Here is a 22,354-nt window from a genome sequence, read left to right on the forward strand (position 1 = left end):
TTTACAGAATTAGTTGAAAATATCCGGGAATTTTTGGGGGACTGGAGTTGGGGGACTGTTAACTGAATTTTTTCTAGTGGTTTACAGTATTCAATGAAAATGTCTACAGAGTTATGTGATAAGGTTTATAGAATTCAAAATAATTGAAAGTAGCGTCTAGATGCAAATTTAAACAAAAAAAATTTGAATTTCTTTTACTAGTTTACAGTATTCAACGAAATTATCTACAGAGTTATGTGAATATGTTTACAGAATTCAAAACAATTGAAAGTATCATTTAGATGTAAATTTAAAAAAATAAAAATCTGAAAAATAAAATAAAATTTTGAAAAAAAATTAAAATTTGATTTTTTTTTTATCAGTTTACAGGATTCAATGAAACTATCTACAGAGTTATGTGATGAGATTTACAGAAATTAAAATAATTGAAAGTAGTATCTAGAAGGATATTTGAAAAAAAAAAATTGGAAAAAAAATTTTGGAAAATTTTTTTTTTGAAAAAGAAATTTTTAAAAAAAAAATTTGGAAAAAAATAATGGAGGTTGAAGTTGAGGTTAAAGTGGAGGTTGAAGTGGAAGTTAAAGTGGTTAAAGTGGTAGTTAAAGTGGAAGTTAAAGTGGTTAAAGTGGTAGTTGAAGGGGAAATTAAAGTAGTTATTGGGGACCACACAAAAATGAGAAGTTTTTATGTTGACAGGATTCGTTGAATTAGTTTACAGGATTTAGTATTGAAGTTTACCAAATTTGCTCCATTAGTTTACAGGATCTTTGAAAATATCTGGGGGATTTTTGGGGGACTAGAGTTGGGGGACTATTAGCTGCTTCCTTTCATTTAATCGTCTCGATTACATCTACAACGCCGTGATTGGATACGTCAAGGTGGTATGTGTTTTGGTCATGTATCCCGTGCTGTAACTATTCACATAACGTGATTATTTTTTTTAAAATTAATACGGTACAATATATGATCACGCAAGTCATGTGATATTAATCAAATGATAAATTTTAAATAACTAACTTAAATCACTAAAAAAAAATTGTGACCAATTATATTTAAACACTATATTTATAATTACAGCATGACTAACGTGCTCTTTCCAATTTAGTCACTCATAATATATTATGACACGGTACGAATCTCGATCCCTCAAAGGCTGGCTGTGTATAATTTGTTCATTTCCGAGACTTGGCACAACCGATATTACTCGATACAGAGTGAAATTTTGGTCTACTAATCTGCAGTCAAAATTTGAAAAGAAAAAATAAAAACAAACTATAAAAGACAGTTTATATGTCCAAAATTGGGACTACTATACAAGACTTGTCCTGTTGTCCATTAGCGATCGATATTGAAAAGGATTTCAGTTGTATTAATTAAAATCCAAATATATATATAACATATATTTCGTTTTCAGCTTTGCACACCAATTTTCGTGAACTTGGTTGAAATAATTGCTAGACTGCAAAGCACTACCTTAATAACATTCAACGGAGAGCAAAAATAATAAATAACATGGGGTAATTAGGCTAAGGTGCTATGGGTTGCATAGAGACCTACGGTGCTACGGCTCAATATTCGAGTTTTCAAAATTTAAACGGTCGATCCAAACTGTTCATCTTGTCCTCCATATTAATATGTGTTTGGAGACCAAATTTTACATTTTTTGAAAATATTTTACTATTTTTTTTAAATAGGTAAAAAATCACTTGATCTAAAAAATTATACACCATTCAGATATTTGATTTTCTACATATCTAAAAAAGTAGTAAAAAAATTTCTAAAAATGTAAAATTTGGTCTCCAAACACATATTAATATGAAAAACAAGATAAACAGTTCGAATCGACCATTTAAATTTTAAAAACTCAAATATTGAACTGTAGCATCGTAGGTCTCTATGCAACCCATAGCACCTTAGCCTTACCCAATAACATGAGTTACATGTAGCACCTGTTTCCAGAAGAACAGAGTGCGTCACTGTTCAATTCAACTCAAACTTTTGTCAGTTGACATCAGCAATGCTATCAAATCATGTACATCCAGTCCTTTGAGATTAGACGATCAAGATTTAATTGGATAGCATGCATGAATTTGGTATGTGGTATCCGTATCTAAGCTTGAGGAATCAGAAACAAATTAGTAACTAGCTAGGCATAGAAAGGCATGATTTATCCAGAGATGCGTAATAAATTAATAAATTCTTCACTGGCATAATCAACAGCAATGAAAAGTCTGCTTCCTTTTTAAAAACTGAAATTGGTATTTACTAACTATATATAATTAAGCTCCATCCCTGTTATGCTGTCTACAACTCTACATACAACGTACAACGTAAGACCTCGATCTCAACTATATATATGAATTAATCAGTAGCTCTCCTCTTTTCCATATATATAGTACTATAGACCAATTAATACCCCCTCCCCTCCATCAATTAATTGCATATCAAAACTAGCAGTCTAGCAGTCTCTTTCTATTTCTCCTTGTGAGACTGAGAAGTGAGAAAAGAAGAAGATGATAACAATCGACCACACTGTTCAATGTAAAATATCTGATAATTCCCTCATCTCTAAATGCACCTCATTGTCTTCACAACCCAGCCTTCCATCTCTCCCTTCTCTCGACTCCCACGCCTCCGACTCACCTCCACCTCTCTGCCATTGCGCCTCCACCGTCACAGCTCATTCCTCCTATGTCTCTGGTCTCGCTGTATACGACTCCGGAACCCTCATCAGCTGTTCTCCAGATCAAAACATAAAGCTCTGGTGTACTAGTAATTACCAAAATGAAAATCACGAGCTCTCAAATATTGTTATTGCATCGGCTGTTAGCAAAAGCCCCGTAAAATCTGTACTTGTCACGAAAGATCAAATCATTTTCACCTCCCACCAAGACGGGAAGATCCGAGCATGGGAAGCAAATCTACAAGAGAGGGATCGTAAAATGCTCCGGCTTCTTGCGGTCTTACCAACGGTCAAAGATCGACTCTTCAGCATCCTCTCTCCCAAAAAATATATCCAGCTGCGTCGGCACAAGCACTGCACCTGGGTGAACCATGCCGATGCCGTATCGGCACTTGCTCTCTCGAACGATGGCGAGTTTCTTTACTCTGCCTCGTGGGACCGCAGTTTCAAGTTCTGGCGCACGTGCAACTTCAAGTGCATTGAATCCATATCCAGAGCACATGAAGATGCCATCAATGCAATTGTAGTGTCGAAAGATGGTTTTGTGTACACCGGCTCTGCAGACGCCAAACTGAAAGCTTGGAGGCGGCTTCCCGGTGAAAAGAACCATTCCTTGGTGGCAACGATGGAGAGGCATAAATCAGCCGTGAATGCACTAGTCCTAAGTGAAGACGGGTCGGTTTTGTATTCCGGGGCATGTGACCGATCGGTGGTCGTGTGGGAAGGATTTCGTGGTCAGATGACAGCAGTCGGGGCGCTCAGAGGGCACAAAAAGGCGGTGTTGTGCTTGGCAGTGAAGGGAGATGTCGTGTGTAGCGGGTCGGCGGATAAAACGATTAGAATATGGAGACGGGAGACGGAGAGAGGGTATTGCTATTTGTGTTTGGCCGTGTTAGAAGGCCATGCCGGAGCGGTTAAGAGCTTGGCAATATTCAGTCACCGGGATAGTGAGTCTGAATTAAGTGATAAGAGAAATAATGGCGATTCATATGTTGTGTATAGTGGAGCATTGGATTGCCACATCAAGGCATGGAAACTTTTACTTCCTAACTAAAAAATTAAAAATTAAAGGCCAGGAGCAAATTAATTAATTAACTAGTTGCATGCAGTACTTAACTTACTTTGAAGCATAGGTCTGTCCGTCTGTGTTATTTTTGTCTTTATAAATTGTTGTAAATCCCCCTAAGCGGTCTTCAATTTGACTCTTTAATAGCTGTATGAACGTGACATTGACACTAATTTGATTCCTGTTAGTTGTGAGGAGATGATGCATGCAATTGGTCCAAGTTCAGGGGCTATCTTTAATAATTCCCACTGACCACTGTACAGTGTATACAAACAAAAGGGAATAACTTTGTCTTCTATATATGCTCTTCTCGAGCAGACATGAGAGAACCAATTGAGAACGGAGTAGGTTTCATGCCATCGGATCTACTTTTAGGTTTAGCGAGTTTCAATACCGTTCAATTTCTATATATTTTAAACAAATTTGTACGGTATTAAAGTGGAACACACATTTCAATACAGATCGGACGGTGACTTGAGACCATTATGGGCCTACTCTGAATCGGAACCAATTTCTTTCATTTGGAGATTCCCAATAGCTAAATCTGATTTGAATTGATTGTCAGGCTACTTATTTTAGATAAATGAAACACGGAGGGGCAAAATACAAAAGACAAAATTAAATTTGGATCAACAAATCGTAAAGTAAAAAGGCTTCTTTGCTTGTAAAATTTGTTATATGGCTTAATTGCTAGGGCGTCGTGCATATCTCACAGATTTAATATTTTCTAAAATTATTTCAAATAATAGATATACATTAGTGAGACATATATGAGAGGAGAAAAAATCGATATTTTTTTGTGACATAGTTGTGAATGATTTCAGTTTTGAGTTGGTCGGACTGGCATTTAACTAGCTAGAGTCTGCACATTGTGTGAGTGTGCGAGCTCTCCATCAACTTCAACTATTCAACAATTAAAAGTTTATCAATTTTGTTTTCGATTATACTACATCGATCCCATCCGGTTGAGATACACAATACCTGCATATTAAAATTTACAATTAATACATCCGTAGACCGTAGTGTAAGAAGATAAATCTATATGCGTGGTCTTTAAGTAATAAAATTTCGAATCCATTATATATATATACTCGCCACGTAAAGTCTTATTATCGTTACAAAACACGAAGACGTGTTGAACGTCGTGCATTTTTTCAAGATGCGAGATATACTAGAGTGCAATTGATTCCATAAGAGAATTATATATCTTGAATTATAAAATTAATAACTATGATGAAAAAAGAGAGTAAATTAAGGCTATCCAAAGTAGTACAACTTTTGAAGGCGTCGATTGAGCAATAACCGTAAAAACAACTTCAAATAAATGATGTACTGCTTAATTTCTTAAAACCTTTGTTCTTATGGTAGTACTTTCAACTTTAGATCAAGAACTCTTAGCCTTATATTGGGGTCATTCCCATTCCCAGATAACTTTCTCATTTTCTACGATAAATTAGGATCTTTTATCTTTTTTATTAACAAATCGTGATAAGCCTTATTAATTTGCTTGTAAAATTTGATATATGGCTTGATGCAAGCATCATGCATTTCTCACAGAGTTTTTCCTAAATTTATGTCAAATAAAAAAAAAAATCCATTGGCGAGACATGAGAGAAGAGAAAAATCGGTATTTGTTCCAGAAATCAATATTTTTTTTTTCTTGCTACATAGTTGTGAATCTTGTTAAATTTAATAATAAGAATTAATCAGTACGATAAAAAAAAAATAGTAAATTAAGGCTACCTAAAGTAATACAACTTTTGAGTGCGTCGATGAAGCAATGACCATATATAAGAACAATTTCATATAAATGATTTACTGTTTTCTTAAAACCTTTGTTCTTATGTGAATATATATCTTCAATTTCACGTCGAGGATTCTGAACTTAATTAGGTTGGGGTCATTTCCATTTATAGATAACTTTCTCATTTTCTAATGATAAATTAGTAATTCTTATTTCTTAACGATAAATTAGGATCTTCTGTCTTTTTGGTAACAAATTAATCGTAACATGTACTTTTTTTTATTATAAAATTAGTAATATGACTTGCTAGGGGTATTGTGCATTTCTCACACATTTTTTTCTAAAATTATTTCAAAAAAAAATATACATTAGCGAGACATGCATGAGATAAATTAAGAGAAAAATATATCAGTATTGTTCTAGAAATCAATATTTGTTTTTGTGACATGGTTGTGAATGATTTCAGTTTTGAGTTGGTTGGACTGGACGTAACTAGAGCGTGCACATTGTGTGAGTGTGCGAACACATGCAACTCTCCTTCATCTTCAACTGTTCAACATAAGTTTATCAATTTTGTTTCAGATTTTTTTTTTTTTGAAGGTCAGCATAAGCTGGCATTTCGATTGATTAAAAGTTATTTACAGGCAATTTTGTTTCAGATTATATATACTACATGCATCGATCCCATCCAATCGAGATACTCAATACCTACATAATAAAATATACAATACATATGTAATGCTAGGAAGTAAATCTATTTGTGTCGTCTCTTAAATAATAAAATTTGAAATTTATTATAGTACTCACTGCGTAAATTTCTAGTATCATTACCAGATACGTAGGCGTGTTGGATGCCGTGCATTTTTCAAGATGCGAGAAATATTTGGCCGCATGTTGATTCCAGGTTGGTTAGAGATTTTTATATCTTGAATAATCTCCTTTAATATGAGACGATCATGTGATTAGGGCTGGCAAAAAAATTCGAGGTTCGTGATTCGATTCGGGTTTGATTCGGTTTGATTCGAGTTTAATTCGATTCGAAATGGGTTCGAATTGAAACGAACCAAACCAGGTTCGGTTCGGAATTAATTCAAACCAAACTCAAACCTAGCCTGGTTCGATTGAAATAGGTTCGTGATTTTTTTGTGGTTCGAATCTCATAAAATCACCGGCCATCCATTTACCTGATGAAATTAAAATCCAAGATAGAGAGTCATAATTTAACTTAGCCGACACTCCCTCGCTCTCAAATCTCAATAACCTAGTTCTCTCTCCACCTCTCCCTAACTCACTCTCCCTCTAGCTCTAAAATCTAGCCGACGCTCTCAGCGACTGGCTGTCTCTCCGGCCTAGATGACTATCTCTCATCTCTCTTCAGTCGTCTCTCATAGTTCATACCAAGAAAGCCGCCTCTGATGTATTTTTTCATGAACAATTTTTCAACTTAAAACACTTATTTCATAGTTCATACCGGTAAAAGGAAGTCATGTGAATTTTGTCCCGCGAGAAAAAATTAATGTACAAACTACCGGTATAACTAGGGCTGCTAAAAAATAATTTAGTTCGTGATTCGATTCGGGTTCGATTCGAAAAATGTGTAGTTCGCAATTAATTCGATTCGAAATGGGTTCGGTTCGAAACGAATCAAACCAGGTTCGGTTCGAAATTAATTCAAACCAAACTCAAACCTAAGGTAAGTTCGGTTCAGTTCGGTTCGTTGCCACCCCTACATGTGATTATATGTAGTTTTTATAAAAATGATATTTTTTTTTAGTAAAGATTAATTGGAGGTCAAGCTACCCAACTTTCTACTATCCTTGTTATTATAATAAATAATTTTCTCTATTCGGATTTCAAACCCATGATCTCTCGTATAGAGATCATGTGCATTTGTTACTAGATCATTATAAAAAGGACTTTGTTATTCTGATCTTGTGCATTTTATTTTTTAGACTACTAGCGCGAGTTAACGTAGTCATCTTCCTGAAAACCCAGTTCACTTCTCAAGTCACGGAACATTTTTGCATGATAGCAAATGACACTAAATTCAAAGCCACTGCCATAGAGGTTCGAGCAAACTCTAGGATATTTTATTAATACTACGCTCATAAATTCAAAGCCACTTCTCTAGCTTTTGCTCGTGTAAGTCCGTCAAAATTTATTAATACTACGCTCATAAAAAATAATTTAATTAATTTAATTTTAACTTTTCATAAAGTCAAACAATATATTTATTTATAATACCTTTCCTATTTTCAATATTATTAATTTTGTTTATTAATTGTGTAAAGTATCCTACATGACCTACACCAAAACGAATCCATAAAACAAGAGCGGTGCTAATTTGTAATTTCAACTGCATGTCCGTGACCGATCACAAAGAGAAGGATATATTTATTACAGGTAAGATCACACTGAGAGCGCCGCAAGATTTCTAGTTAGATGGGAACTATTTTATCCGTCTTACTGAGAATTGACCTCAAACCAAACTAATGATAAAAGTATAAAAAAAAAAAATTACTTGAAAACTGTAAACTACGCAGGTTGTAACGATACTTGAACTTTACACAGTGAGTACATATAATGGATTCTATAATTTATTATTTAAGAAACCACACGTGTAGATTTAATTTAACACTACGGATGTATTATATTATTTTTATTTTTTGGTAAGGTGAAGCACACATACAATAGTGTCTTAAATAGCTATTAGTATTTGTGTGTTTCTTATTAAGTTAAAAAAAATGATAGAAAGCAAGACAACCATCAAATTAATTATTATATAGAATTTTATGGCTGGTAATTATGATAACCATATTTCATATGATCTCAAAGGTTTCAATACTCTCGATATGTATCGAACCGCCTCCGTCTTACAAAATGTCAATTATATGGAGCAAATGCCATCTAAAGCAATTTTTTAGGACAAGAAAAAGAAATGTCTTAGAAAACTTTTTCAGTATGGACACTCATTCTTATAGCTTACAGGTGACCAAATTTGCCAAAAAAAATAAAATATATATGAGTTTTCTCCAATATCTGTAAAAACAAAATTTGTTAAATTTGAAAGAGGTATTTTTATGTACTCATATTGCTTATTAATATTCACTAATCACCAGTAAAGTAAGTAAAATCATATATGATATAACTTTCTTTCTTTTTTCGAAGAAAGGCCGGAATGCATCTGCTACATATATTAAAGAAACAATATCGATATACAACTTCCAATTATACAAGAAGAAAGAAGAAATGCAAACTGAATGCTTTATCATTTGAAATGCATTTGTAGCTGATGACCCATAAAAACAGGGGGAGGAAGAAAAAAAATGAAAAGAGGAGGGCCGAAATGAGCTGATTCAAATGAATTGGGTTAGACCCAAAAAAAGAAAAAGAAATTAAAGGGGTTGGGCCAACACTGGTCCGAAAAGAGGTAAAAAATTGTTGGAACTGGAGAGGAGCAGTTCGGTCGGTGCTGGAGAAAAGAAAGGAGAGGGATGGGTATCCCTATCTCACGCTACCTGCCGGATGGGACCCTTTAGTCAGCGAAACAATGCTGATTTTAAATCTAGCGCTCCGCCGTCCCTTCAATCTTGGACGCAGAGCGCAAAGACCGCGCTTGGTTCGGGCTCTCTGTCAGTCTCTCAATAGGTGTGCGCCGCTCCCATTCTCATTGAAGAGACCTTCTTCCTTCCTCAGAACATGGAGACAAATCGAATTAGGCAGTCAATGGAGAAGAAAGGGAGGAGAGAAATTAGCCCTGGTAATTCGATTCCTTGCGGATAAAAGAAGAAGGTGGTGAGGAAAATACGGCTATGCCTTCAATTCAACCTCTAGTCACTGGGAGTTGGGAGGAATGCTGGAGGATTTCCTGGTCAAAATTGGGTCAAACTGGCAAAAATGACTTCTCAGTTCTCATATACTTATATAGCTTTCACTCGTGTAAGTCCGTCAAAATTTATTCATACTGCGCACATGAATAATAAATAAATCAATATAAGTTTTACCTTTTCATAAAGTGACTGAAAACTTACGGTGAGAAATATCAGAAAATACTACAAGTGCATGAAACTCAAAACACAACTCAATTTATAAGTCCAACAATATATTTATAATACCTTTTCTTATTTTCAATATTATTAATATTGTTAAAATATGAATTGTCTTAAGTAGGCCTACAGGACCTACACCAAAATGAATCCATAAATCAAGATCAGGGGCTAATTTGTATGTTTCAAGTTAACTGTTTGCCCGTGAGAGTCTATATCCCTTGACGTAACAGAGTATTTGAGTTAAATCCAGCCGTACGATCAATCCGAACCAATTCAATTTGAAGTAGAACGTACATGGTCCCTTTAATATTCGTGTCAAAACATATCGAACAATCTAGATCTAGACTCAAAATTTTCTGTTACCTCATGTGATATGAGTTCTGCCCGTGACCGATCACAAGTCACAACTATAATAACAAGGTTCACAAATTAATCGCGAATAATTCAGATTTAAGCGGTTATCGAATCAATTCGTGTATTAGTTGGTTTCCTGATTTTTTTCTCAAATTATTCGTGATATTTTTTTTTGGACTAAGATCTCCGGTCCAGACTCAATATATAATTCCAAATTATTTTCGAATTATATCCGGATCACAAACTTTTGACCCCGTCAAATCTTTCCCGAATCATTAAGTTGTCACTATTAGGAGTGTCAATGATACCCTTTTGACCGTTTATCCAACCCGTACCGTATTCGATAAGGTGGGTATAGGTAAGTTTTTTTTCGTTAGCTTATTAGGTATGGGTATGGGTAAGGATTTTCTTTTGTTAGCTAAATGGGTAAGGGTACGAATAAAGGTTATTTCGTACCGTAACGGTGTTACCTTATAGTAGGCCTGCTGCTAATGAGCGGTAACTCGTTCAAAACTCGGCCCAGTCCATTCATTCTTTCATTAAAATCCGACTCGGCTTGGCTCAACTTTGAAGAGTAAAGCCCGACTCGGCTCGGTCCATTGGACTCTTTAGGCTCGGTCCATTGGACTCTTTAGGCTTGGCCCGAACTCGGCTCAAACTCAATTAATTGTAAATGTTTACATTTTTTGGATTCTTTTCAAACATAAATTCCACAAACTTTCTTTTCATGCATAACTACAGTAAAATTAATTGAGTTTTAAATGAAACAAGAGGTAGACTTAAAGAAAAATAATTTCTATAATATTACAAATTAAAGTTTTCAGCGAGGTGAGAAATTTAAAAACAACAAATAAGTTCAAATTATAACAATAAACTAAATAATCAATAAATTCAAAAACAACAAATAACCAGAATTCAAAAACAACAAACAACCCCTGGCTGAGAAGGTTCTCAAAGAGTTGCATTTAAATCTAGTACAATTAAACAATAAAAAAAAAGTGACCTTCAAAAGAAACTTGTGTGAATCAGCAGCTGTCTTGGTCTCCAGTGGTGTAATTCTCTTTCATGGTGTTACGTTATGGAATTTTAACAATTAAATTTCAAATGATTTAAAAGCAAGAATCGAAAATCGTGCTAACAAAATAGAAGTTTAAACCTTAATTAATGTTTCTCTAAATAAGTAAGTCGAGTGTGAATCGAAACCGCGTTGAAATTTCGAGATTTTATACACTTTATAGGCTCAGTGCTTCAGCACTGGTGGTGAGTGCGGGTGGCTGACCTGCACTGGCCTCTGTTTTCCTTAGATTATTTTTTGAATTTCTCCTCAGTGCGTTCGCACTGGTGGTGAGTGCGGATGTGTGATCCGCATTGACTCCAATTTCTCTTTTTCTCCAATTCTAACCAAGTCCTGAGTGCGGGTGACCGACCCGCACTGAAATTGAGTGCGTCCGCATTAGGCTCAGACTTTCTCTTGTTCAGTGCCATGTTGATGAAAATTTGACCAAGTACTGAGTGCGTCCGCACTGGGGTATTCTTTTATGTGTTTTCCAAGCTGCCGAAATTCTACCAAGTATTGAGTGCGAGTGATCGACCCGCATTGAAAATGAGCGCGTCCGCACTCGTGTATATTTCTGTGTATTTTCAACTGCTGAAAATCTGTCCAAGTGCTGAGTGCGGGTCGGCGACTCGCACTGAATTGAGTGTGTCCGCACTGAAGGTGTCTTTTTTGTTGGGGTTTCGGGGTGCTAATCCAAAACCCCTTTTAGGCTTAAGGTGCGGAATGACCGTAGAACAAAAATTTCTACGGCCAACTTAAGCTCAGGATTAAACGGGGTATGTCAGGAAACTTTCCAAGGCGGTCCACCTTCAGTATTCCTTTGGCATCAAAACCCAATTTAATCCTTTTACAGATCTACTCCATGATTGATTTCTAAAACTTTAATCTACTTACCAATTAAATAGATTAATATAACATATTTATACCTTGTTTCCAAATCACAGTTGGAATGCAGACCGAGCGAGTAGAGGCTCACCAGGGAAGGAATCGACTCGGAGCGGAGCATCAGACGTCTAATGCCTCTATCGGTTATCCACCAGGACTAACCGGAGAGCGGTTTATTTCTTCTGCCAGAAATACCATAAACCGCGGAATTCTGCAAAAACACTATTCACGGGGAAAAAGACGAAAACCTGTAAACACGAATTTTCGGTTGCTCAGTTTCATCAATATGCAAAACTGACATACCGCTAAATTCGGTAAAACACTATTCATCGATTCCGTAAATATACTCCACAACAACCCGCAAGATTATACGTCAACTACGTATAACTTTCTTTTCTCAACCGAAACACTATTTGGGAGAGAAACCGAGAAAGAGAGAAAATACCGATCCGTTTCGACACGAAACCGGTACGAATGAATTAGTGAATTTCTCTCTACCCCTCTATCCCTATTTATAGTGTTTAGGGTCGGTTGCAAAAGACCAAAATGCCCTCCAAGTTCGGCCTATTTACAAGGTATGCCATTGACACCTCATCCTTTTATATGTGAAATGACCAAAATACCCCTTCCACACCCTTCCACACTCTTCTCCATGTTTCTACACATGCAAGGTGGCATAGGTGTGAAATGACCATTTTGCCCTTGTGGATAGGATTGATGACATGTCATCTGGATAGGATCAATGACATGTCATGCGGATAAGGACGAATCTGAAAAGACCCGAATGCCCTCGGCCCGAACACAAATAATATTCGTATAATTATTCTGAACAATTATATATATATTTTTCTTGCGGTTTGTTGTTTCGGTAATTTATACAACGTGTCCTGCACATTTATAAATTAACCGGTTAACTTTTATACAACGTGTCACACACGTTTATAAATTAACCAATGTTTTTGCTTGTTATTTTTACATAACATTTATAATTTAATTATAACACGTATAATTAATTATAACCATCTTACTATTGATCATAACCAATTTATAATCAATCACAATAAGATTCTCCGATTAACTCCTATATGGTGTGACCCAATAGGATCTGTGTTATGTTGGTAAATAGAGTTAAAACTGTTTTAACTTCTATAATCATGGGTGGCATCTGGCAACACATCATGACCATCCAATTACACAGATGATGCTGTACTGTACAATATCACGATCCAGTAAACAATTTACTTGTGTCTGTTCTTCTGTCTCATAGCTATCAGATCAGTTTCAAGGTAGATGTGTGTCATCCTTGCTAACTGAATCTTTTCTTGATCTTGAGCAGATTATCAAATATAATTACTCTTGTAATTATACCGCATGCAGATAATCTAACTCTACCAAGGGGCCCAGTGATGCTATAGCTCGTATAGAGATACGAGGGACAAATAGTATTCTTGGTAAACTATCACTTCCTCAGCTAAGCTATACATATGGAAAAGCTACCGTTATGACTGCTTTTTACGAACAGCGGTGGATAACAATCACACATACATATTTCTCAGTGGGAACAATAAATACCTCATACTGTAGAACTTGACACGGAATGAAAACATAAATGACACGAACACAATTCTATTTAATGTTTCATTCGGGGTCTGTCAAATACCATGTTCCTAGAACATGTATCTATGTGATTAAAATGACATCTCGTGTCAGGTGGTTTGTAAAACTTAACCATCTTTTAATCCACATACTAACCTTATCGCGGTAATTAGTGTTCCTGCTAATTACCTTGGTCAGTGACCTTTTAAGAGTATATATCATCTATATTATGGAGTTTCACAATTTCAGTCATGAACTCGAAATGATCCATAAATTCAATAATACTCAAGGCAACAAAATGATATATAAATCATCCAATTCATGAACAAAGCTTTATGATAATTTATCGTATTATTGACTTCTAGATTATTACAAACTAACATTTTTAACCAACACCAGATTTTCTTTCCTTTCTCTCTCTTCCCCTCTGCCCCTTTCCCTATTTTTGGTGATTTTTGCCCAAGAGAGAAGAAAAAGAGTGAGAGAGCTCCCTTTCCCTCTCAAACCCCCGATTGTTGTGAGAAATCGAAGTTGGAACCGAGCAAGTGGCCGTAGATCTCTCCTAACCCTCCTATTCGGTAATCTTTTCTTTTCCTGTTTCTCTCTAAAATCTCGGATTTCTCGATTGCTCGAGTTTTCGTTTTAAACCCGAGATTTGTGTTTGAATTGCTTGTAGACTAGTTCCTTGAGCTTCTTTGATCGTTTGTTTGTCGATCCTTTCCCGATTTCATCTCAATTTCAGATTTTGATTTTTAGGGTTTTCGTGCCAAAATTGAAATTTGGCATAATCGTGAATTGATTAGTTTAATCCAACCAATTAGACTTGTAATCGGTAGGGTTACCTCTTGATCTTGAATTGCTAGAACGTTTAACGGCTAATTTGAGGTTTTGACCAAATTAGGGTTAACCACTCGGTAAATTGAATTGTTGCGGGAATCAAAATAGAGAACCGATACCTAGATTGTTACCGAATTGAACTGTATATGATTTAGAGGACCTGGATGCAAATGTGAGATTCTTAAGCGAGAAAGAGGAATAGGAAAGTATAAGCCCTAATATAACTCGAGTAAACATCTCGATTGTGAACTAATGTTAAACCAAATATATGTGTAATATAGGCGTAGGCTCGGTTGAGCAAGACCCTGTTGGGTTTTGACTGTTCAAACCCATTGATTAATTATGTTGGGGTTTTGACTGTTCAAACCCATTTATATGCTTAAGGTGCAGAAAGAGTAAAACAAAACTTTTACATCTACCTTAAGCTACAGATTAAACGAATCAAGAAGATCCATTTAATCATATTTACAGATCTACTCCATAATTGATTTTCTAAAACATTAAATCTATTTATCAATTAAATAGATTAATATAACATGTTTATACCTTGTTTGCAAATCACATTTGGAATGCAGACCGAGCGAGTAGAGCCTCACCAGGGAAGGAATCGACTCGGAGTATCACACGTGTGATACCTCTATTAGTTATCCACCAGGACTAACCAGAGAGCGGTTTATTTCTTTTGCCATAAATACTATAAACCACGGTATTCTGCAAAAACACTATTCACCAAAAAATTTGTTTCAATCAGATTTGCTAATTAAACCAAATCTGAAATACCGCGAAAATTCGGTAAAACACTATTCACCAATCAAAAAACCGTAAATAGAGAAAGAGAGAAATCCAATTAACGAAGTAATCAGATTAACACGTGAATTAGTGAGTTTTCTCTTTCACCTATGCCCCTCTATTTATAGGCATTTGAGGAGGTTCGCAAAAGACCGAAATACCCCCGAAGTTGCCAAAATTACCAAAATGCCATTTTGGCATTCAAATTTGATTTTGCAACTTCATATTAGTTAGATTAGTTTAATGGATTCTAAACCCATTAACCCAAACCCATTATGAATAGTAAATATCCAAATCAAATATGTATAATTGTCATGTACAATTATATTCGTTTACGGTTTTCGTTTGGTAATTTTTATACAACATGTCAAACACGTTTATAAACTAACCAGTGTTTCTGTTTGTCATTCTAAATGACGTACAATTAATTATACCAAGTATAACTAATTATAACCATTAGTTTTTGCTTTGTCATTTTTAACATGACAAATATAATTTAATTATAACACGTATAATTAATTATAACCATCTTAATATTGATCATAACCAATTTATAATCAATCACAATAAGATTCTCCGATTAACTCCTATATGGTGTGACCCAATAGGATCTGTGTTATGTTGGTAAATAGAATTAAAACTGTTTTAACTTCTATAATCATAGGAGGCATCTGGCAGTATACACTATGACCATCCAATTACACAGATGATGCTGTACTGTACAATATCACGATCCAGTAAACAATTTACTTGTGTCTGTTCTTCTGTCTCATAGCTATCAGATCAGTTTCAAGGTAGATGTGTGTCATCCTTGCTAACTGTATCTTTTCTTGATCTTGAGTAGATTATCAAATATAATTACTCTTGTAATTATACCGCATGCAGATAATCTAACTCTACCAAGGGGCCCAGTGATGTTATAGCTCGTATAGAGATACGAGGGACAAATAGTATTCTTAGGAGACTATCACTTCCTCAGCTAAGCTATACATATGGAAATGCTACCGTTATGACTGCTTTTTACGGACAGCGTTAGATAACACTCACACATATATATTTCTTAGTGGGAACGATAAATACCTCATACTGTAGAACTTGACATGGAATGAAAACATAAATGACACGAACACAATTCTATTTAATGTTTCATTCGGGGTCTGTCAAATACCATGTTCCTAGAACATGTATCCATGTGATTAAAATGACATCTCGTGTCAGGTGGTTTGTAAAACTTAACCATCTTTTAATCCACATGCTAACCTTATCGCGGTAATTAGTGTTCCTGCTAATTACCTTGGTCAGTGACTTTTAAGAGTATATATTATCTTTATTATGGAGTTTCACAATTTCAGTCATGAACTCGAAATGATCCATAAATTCAATAATACTCAAGGCAACAAAATGATAAACATTCAATTCATGAACAAAGCTTTATGATAATTTATCGTATTATTGACTTCTAGATTATTACATTAACAGATCCTGTGGGACATTTCGAGACGTCTGAACCATAACTAAGTGGTACGCTCATCTTAATCAGGTGCGGGATTCTTGGACTTGTTTGATATTTCATTTTCAGGAATTAAACTGTTTATTCGATTGTCATGTTGTATATTTGGTTGATGCATAGTTTGGAATTCATGTTGTATGTTGATTGTTGCATAATTGGAATTACGTGAACTTATGTGCATAACCCAACTAAATTAGAATTGAATTGTTGTGAGATAGTTGATTTGCATATTCGTATGGTTGTCGATTGATGTGTTCTAGGAATTGATCTATGTGTGAATGAATCTGCCAGGCTGACCTGTTTAGGTGGCTTGGATAAGGTGGCGATGACCTATCCGTTGACCTGTTTATGAATTGTTGCAAGACTGATAGCTGACTTTGATCATATTTGAATGAAATTGCAAAGTTGAGCAGTATGGCTGACTTTGATTCCGTGTGAATGCATTTGTAAAGTTGAGCTGTATAGCTGACTTGGAACCAGACTTTAGGAAATGGTTAAGCCAAACAACTACAAATGGGTGTCAGATAAAGGGTCCAGCTCGGTGGGACGTCTGTAGGTGTCAGTAACCCTACAGACGAGGGTTTGATAAAGGGTCCAGCTTAAAAGAACATCTGTAGTTGTTACAAGTCCTAATGAGTCAAGTTAAGCCAAATATGTATTGTGTTTGAAATCCATCTTGGAAATTCCGTAAACTGTGATTCGGTTTATTATTTGTTGTCGAGCATATGCATTCCTTTTTATTATGAATATGAATTGATTTGAATTGCCATGGTTTGGGTTTCATTTTTGAATATGGAGTTTGATTGCAAGTCCAATAATCTAACTGTGGCAAATTCGCACTGATAATTTATTCTCACCCCCACCCTTTGGGTTATTTTACAGGTACTGGTGCGACTGATTCCAGAGAGGCACGCGAGTAGTAGGCCTTAGTAGTTTACCATCACATGACCATAGATATGTTTTGTTGTATAACTTTAGGGTAGGCCTCAGGGTTGGTATCCGGATGAGATACTTTTGATGTATTATATTCTGACCAGACTGTGTACTCTGATTTATATCTATAAACTTGGTTTTATATTAATTTGTCGGGAATTATTGAATGTAAATTGAATTGCCTTGTAAGTATACACGGAGTTGTATGCTTACGGTGGGGCACTGTCGCTACCCGTGACTGCGGGGTGTGACACATGGTACCACTAATACACTATAATCCAAATATCCAAAAATAAATAAATTAAGAGCTGCTAGTTTACCACACTATTCCAGTAAAATCTAGTAAGAGGGTGTAACAGTCAATAGGTAGAAATCTCTACCACCCAACATAAGGAATGTTACACATACCCCTTTAAATAAACAAAAAATTTGCAAATTAAAAATATAGGAAAAAAAATAACATGTAAATCAGCCCGAGAAGATAAGTGCCCAACTGCACCATTTGGAACCTACCAATAAATAATTAAAACCACATTCAAAATTGATAAATATTACATAATTAGTTAAAAAAGACATAATACAAAATACACAACCCTTAATATTGTCAATTGTGCCTCTGTTTTCATGAGTCCATTTCTTTCCTTAAGTTCAAACTAAACTAATTCTACCATAAAATAACTTAACAAATAGAAAAGGCATAATACATAAGCAGTGAGTAGTACCTTTTATGATATTGTAAGCCGCATAATTTGAGATAATGTGTGGGGTCGGTTCTTCTCTTCTAGACTGCTGGGTTGCTCGCTGCTAGTACTCTCACTGGATAAAGAGAACAAAATTAACTACTTAATTTTGCCCATTAAGTTCTACCATTGAGTTCTGCCAGTACTCAAATCAATATTTGTTCAGCATGTTTTAACCAATAATACAACAAACTACAAATACTGATAAATGTGCTGGTACAAGACTGGTACAACCCCACTCAAGCCAAATAGTGTTAAATATTATGGTAAATGTTACAGGTACAGGCTTAGTATATTGGTACAACATCAAAATCAGTACAGAACCATGCAATTTATACAATAGTGATGCTTCAATCAAATTTCAATTAGTGGAACAACTGTGCAAAGAAGCGGATACGGGTCCAAATTGAAACGTTAAGAAACTAGAGAAATAGTCAAATTATAGACTCACAAACCCATTTTATTCATCTAATCTTGAATTGAACAATTCAGAGAGAGAGAGAGAGAGATAGCACCTGAGAGAAGAGAGAAGATGGAAACTGGAGAGGGATGGAGCGAGAGAGCAAATGGAGACTGGAGAGCGAGATAGCGACCGAGCAAGAGACTCTTGTGTAACCTAATCTCGATCTGGGGAGGAGGAGGAGAAGAAGAGGCGAAGAGGAGGAGGAGGTTCTCGTGCGCAAAGAGGCGAGCAGCTTGGGAACGAAGAGGAAGGAGGCGGTGCGCGATTCAACTCAATGAGAGGCTCGAATCGACTCGGGGCGGCCCGGCTTGGTTAGATTAGGGATGATTTATTTTGAGTTCGTGCTCAACTGACTCATTAAAGAACTCAACTCAAAGTCCATGGGCAGGCCTGACTCGTTTAATAGGGTAATTATATAAAATATAATAATATTTGAGCAATAATTAGTGAGTACTTTTGTTATTTAGTGTATTATTTTTGTTGTAAGAAAAATATTAAATATATTATTTTTATTTGCATGTCTTGTTCTTTAATTAGATAATTAAATTTGTCGGAAAATATATTCTTGTTTTTAAATTTTCTTATTTTATAAAAAAAATACAATTTAGTTGAAATTAATTGTACATTTAATTTTATTTTTTATTAGTAATATCATTGTATATGTGCAAAATAAATGAGTTTTAATGTTCTATTTGTAAAATATAATAAAACTAATTAGTATACTAGTATTATTCGTTATTCACCCGCTACCGTTTCATTACCTGATAATTTAACAGATAAAGATAGGATAATGATAGAGTAAGATCAATTATTAATAAATAAAAATATGATATGAATAAGATCATTTTTAGAGGATATGGATATGAAAATGCTTCACCCTACCTGTATCGTACTCGTTGACGCACCTAGTCACTATGGTCACAACTCACAACTCGCCACAAAGAAAATGGATGTATTTGTTACACGTAAGATACACTGAGAGCGCCGCAAGATTTATAGTTGGATGTGAACTATCTATCCGTCTTATCTTAACTATAATGATAGTATAAAACTGGAACAAAACCAATGATTGTTTGATCAATCGGTTTTAACCCAAAAAACTCCGATTCAATCAATGTCTCGAGCTCTCTGCTACTGTATCTTCCTCTTCAATCTCCTCCTCCTCTCCTCCGTCTCCACCGCCGGTCGACTTCTCCGTCTGGCCAAGCCCGATCCCTCCGCCGCCGCGGCTACCGCTCGATGGCTCGCCTCCCAGAATTCCTGGGGCGTTCTTAGGTATAAAAAAAAAAAAATTCGTTGAAAACAAAATCGGAAGCATCTGATAAAGCTATCGACTGTAGCTACATAATTTTTTATATATTTTTTTTAAAAGGATCTTTCTATTATTTGATAGAATCATAGCATGTTTAGAAAACCTCACTGCTTCTTTGATAGATTAAAATATACTTCTGCTAGGATTATAATCTAGAAGTGCTGAATTCCATTGGAATCTCTTTATCAATGACCAGGAACGTTTAATTAATTTCATAATTGTGGTACGATACTGATTGTAATCATATACTTTTTTTTTTTCCAGCACAATCTCAACTGATTTAGGGGGATCTCCATTTGGGTAAGTAAACCTCACCTTATTCAAGTTTGCCCGAAGAATTGACCCGGTGTGTTCTTAGATGTAATGGATGATTATTGTTTGTTTTTCCTTTTTTTGTATAGAAATGTTGTTTCATATAGTGATGGATTACCCGGGGAAGGCTGTGGGGTCCCCTACTTCTATCTGACCGCATTGGATCCTACGGCAAGGGATGCGTTACAGGATCCGAGGTCTTCTTTCACTCTTAGTGAATTTCCTCTCGGCACTTGTGGCGATATAGACCCTGAAAATCCTACCTGTTCAAAGCTTACTCTTACTGGGAAGGTACCGAATTCTATTTTTCTTAATTGTATAGAGAAAGCAGTTTATAGATATTGTTAATAGTAATAGTTACATCATTTGCATTAGGCTAAATAGTGAATTAGTGATCCTGACTTTATTTAAGAAACAATATGCAACATAATGTAACTTTTTTTTTTAATTGAGGTACAAAACTTTTGCAGTTAAAGTTGGTGGAATTGAATACTACGGAAGGCGAGTTTGCTAAGAAAGCATTGTTCTCCAAGCATCCTGAAATGATAGGTTATAATTATAAGAGCCTTTGGCTTAATTACAAAATATAACACTAGTTTTTATCTTCTTCTAAATAAATGTCTGGTAAATGTGCTTCATATATATAGGTTGGCCAAAGAACCATAAGTTCAGAATCTTCAAACTGGATATAGAGCATATATTCCTCATCGATTGGTTTGGTGGGTCCAAACCTCTTTCTCCATCTGAGTACTTGGAAAGTGTGATGTGAGTAAATATCTTCATAACTATTTTCTTTGTATTTTTCATTGAATTTCTGTGGAGTATTAAAATTGTTTTTTTACAATGCAGAAATCGACTTTCTATCTGAGGCCTTATGTGGTGGGAAGTTGGCCTATTCTGTGTTGAACGCTCAGGTTACAACTTAAACATCCCTTGTTAAGGTGTAAATATTGGCTTCGTTGTTCATAAATTTCATATGTGAATATTTAATCTGTGACTGCCATAAATATAAGGTCATGAGAGGGCATTGGAGTGCCCCCTTTTGGATGATTGATCATATCTATAATATATTAGATTTGTATGTAATTATAACCGGTGCAAAAAAATTAGCCCCTTGGTCCGCGGACATTTATAATAATTCAGATTTGTATGTTATTGCCCTTCAAGAGTTCAAACCCAGATAAATGGAACAAACAAAAACAGAAAAATTCAATGGTTCAGTCAGGGTCTATATGATGCATGGTTCGGATGAAACAAACCCGTATTGTTTGAGTATTCAATGGTTGTTTGGGTTTTATCGGTTGAATTCAATTTGGATTGCAGCAGCTAACATCACCTTCTGGTATTTACTGTTACTTACCAGTACAAGGCTTACAGGCCTGGTACTGAGAAAGGAGAATTTTATCAATTTTTAACTATGCCCCCTTTTGAAGTTTATCATCCAAAAGCTTCTCCAAATCTGGACCGATTATCAGGTGGTTATGTTGGCAGTTAGGCTTTATATTATTTTAAGAAGAAGAATCCTGTTGTTATATTTTAATTAAAAAAAAATTAAGAAGAGAAGAAACGGCGAGAATCATAATTTATTAACAGAAACCATTTGGTTATTGTGAGTATCACAGAAGTATTGGGATAAAAGTATAGCTCACAATTCTAATCAAATTTAACAGAAAAGGTGAGAATTTTCTCGGGTGCAAATGGAATACAAATATATATAATTCTTCCATTTGTTCGGCTGCCTGCGTCTTTGCTTACCTGAACAAAAATTCGATTGCTTCGAGCCATCTATTTTTTATAATTTAAAAACTATGTTTCAGTGGTTTGAGCTATTTGTTCCCTGAAATTCAAATGTTGACTAAAAGAATGCAAGATGCTTGTTGTTAAAGAAAATATTGTCATAGAAGTTCTAAAATGTTTGTGTGCCCTAGGACCTGCTAAGGCAATTTTGCCCAAATTAGTGCTTGTTTTTTGTAGAAGTATAAATAAGCGTGAGTTTTGATTTAAAGTTCTTGAACAGGATTCAT

General features: G+C 35.2%; 2 protein-coding genes across 2 annotated transcripts; both read left to right on the forward strand.

Moving 5' to 3' along the window:
* Nucleotides 1-2,398: 2,398 nt before the first annotated feature.
* Nucleotides 2,399-3,901, forward strand: LOC144568322 (protein JINGUBANG-like). The gene has a single exon (XM_078318628.1). It carries the CDS (start codon nt 2,514-2,516, stop codon nt 3,735-3,737), a length of 1,224 nt encoding a protein of 407 aa, XP_078174754.1. The 5' UTR covers nt 2,399-2,513; the 3' UTR covers nt 3,738-3,901.
* A 15,868-nt stretch (nt 3,902-19,769) lies between these two features.
* Nucleotides 19,770-21,354, forward strand: LOC144568519 (Pyridoxamine 5'-phosphate oxidase family protein). Its single transcript, XM_078318881.1, has 6 exons — nt 19,770-19,981; nt 20,283-20,318; nt 20,420-20,621; nt 20,801-20,879; nt 20,978-21,095; nt 21,180-21,354. Exons 1-6 carry the CDS (start codon nt 19,821-19,823, stop codon nt 21,196-21,198), a joined length of 615 nt encoding a protein of 204 aa, XP_078175007.1. The 5' UTR covers nt 19,770-19,820; the 3' UTR covers nt 21,199-21,354.
* The last annotated feature ends 1,000 nt before the right edge of the window (nt 21,355-22,354 follow it).

The sequence above is a fragment of the Carex rostrata genome, chromosome 17 (assembly GCF_964058835.1).
Source record: "Carex rostrata chromosome 17, lpCarRost1.2, whole genome shotgun sequence".
NCBI classification, from domain to species: domain Eukaryota; kingdom Viridiplantae; phylum Streptophyta; class Magnoliopsida; order Poales; family Cyperaceae; genus Carex; species Carex rostrata.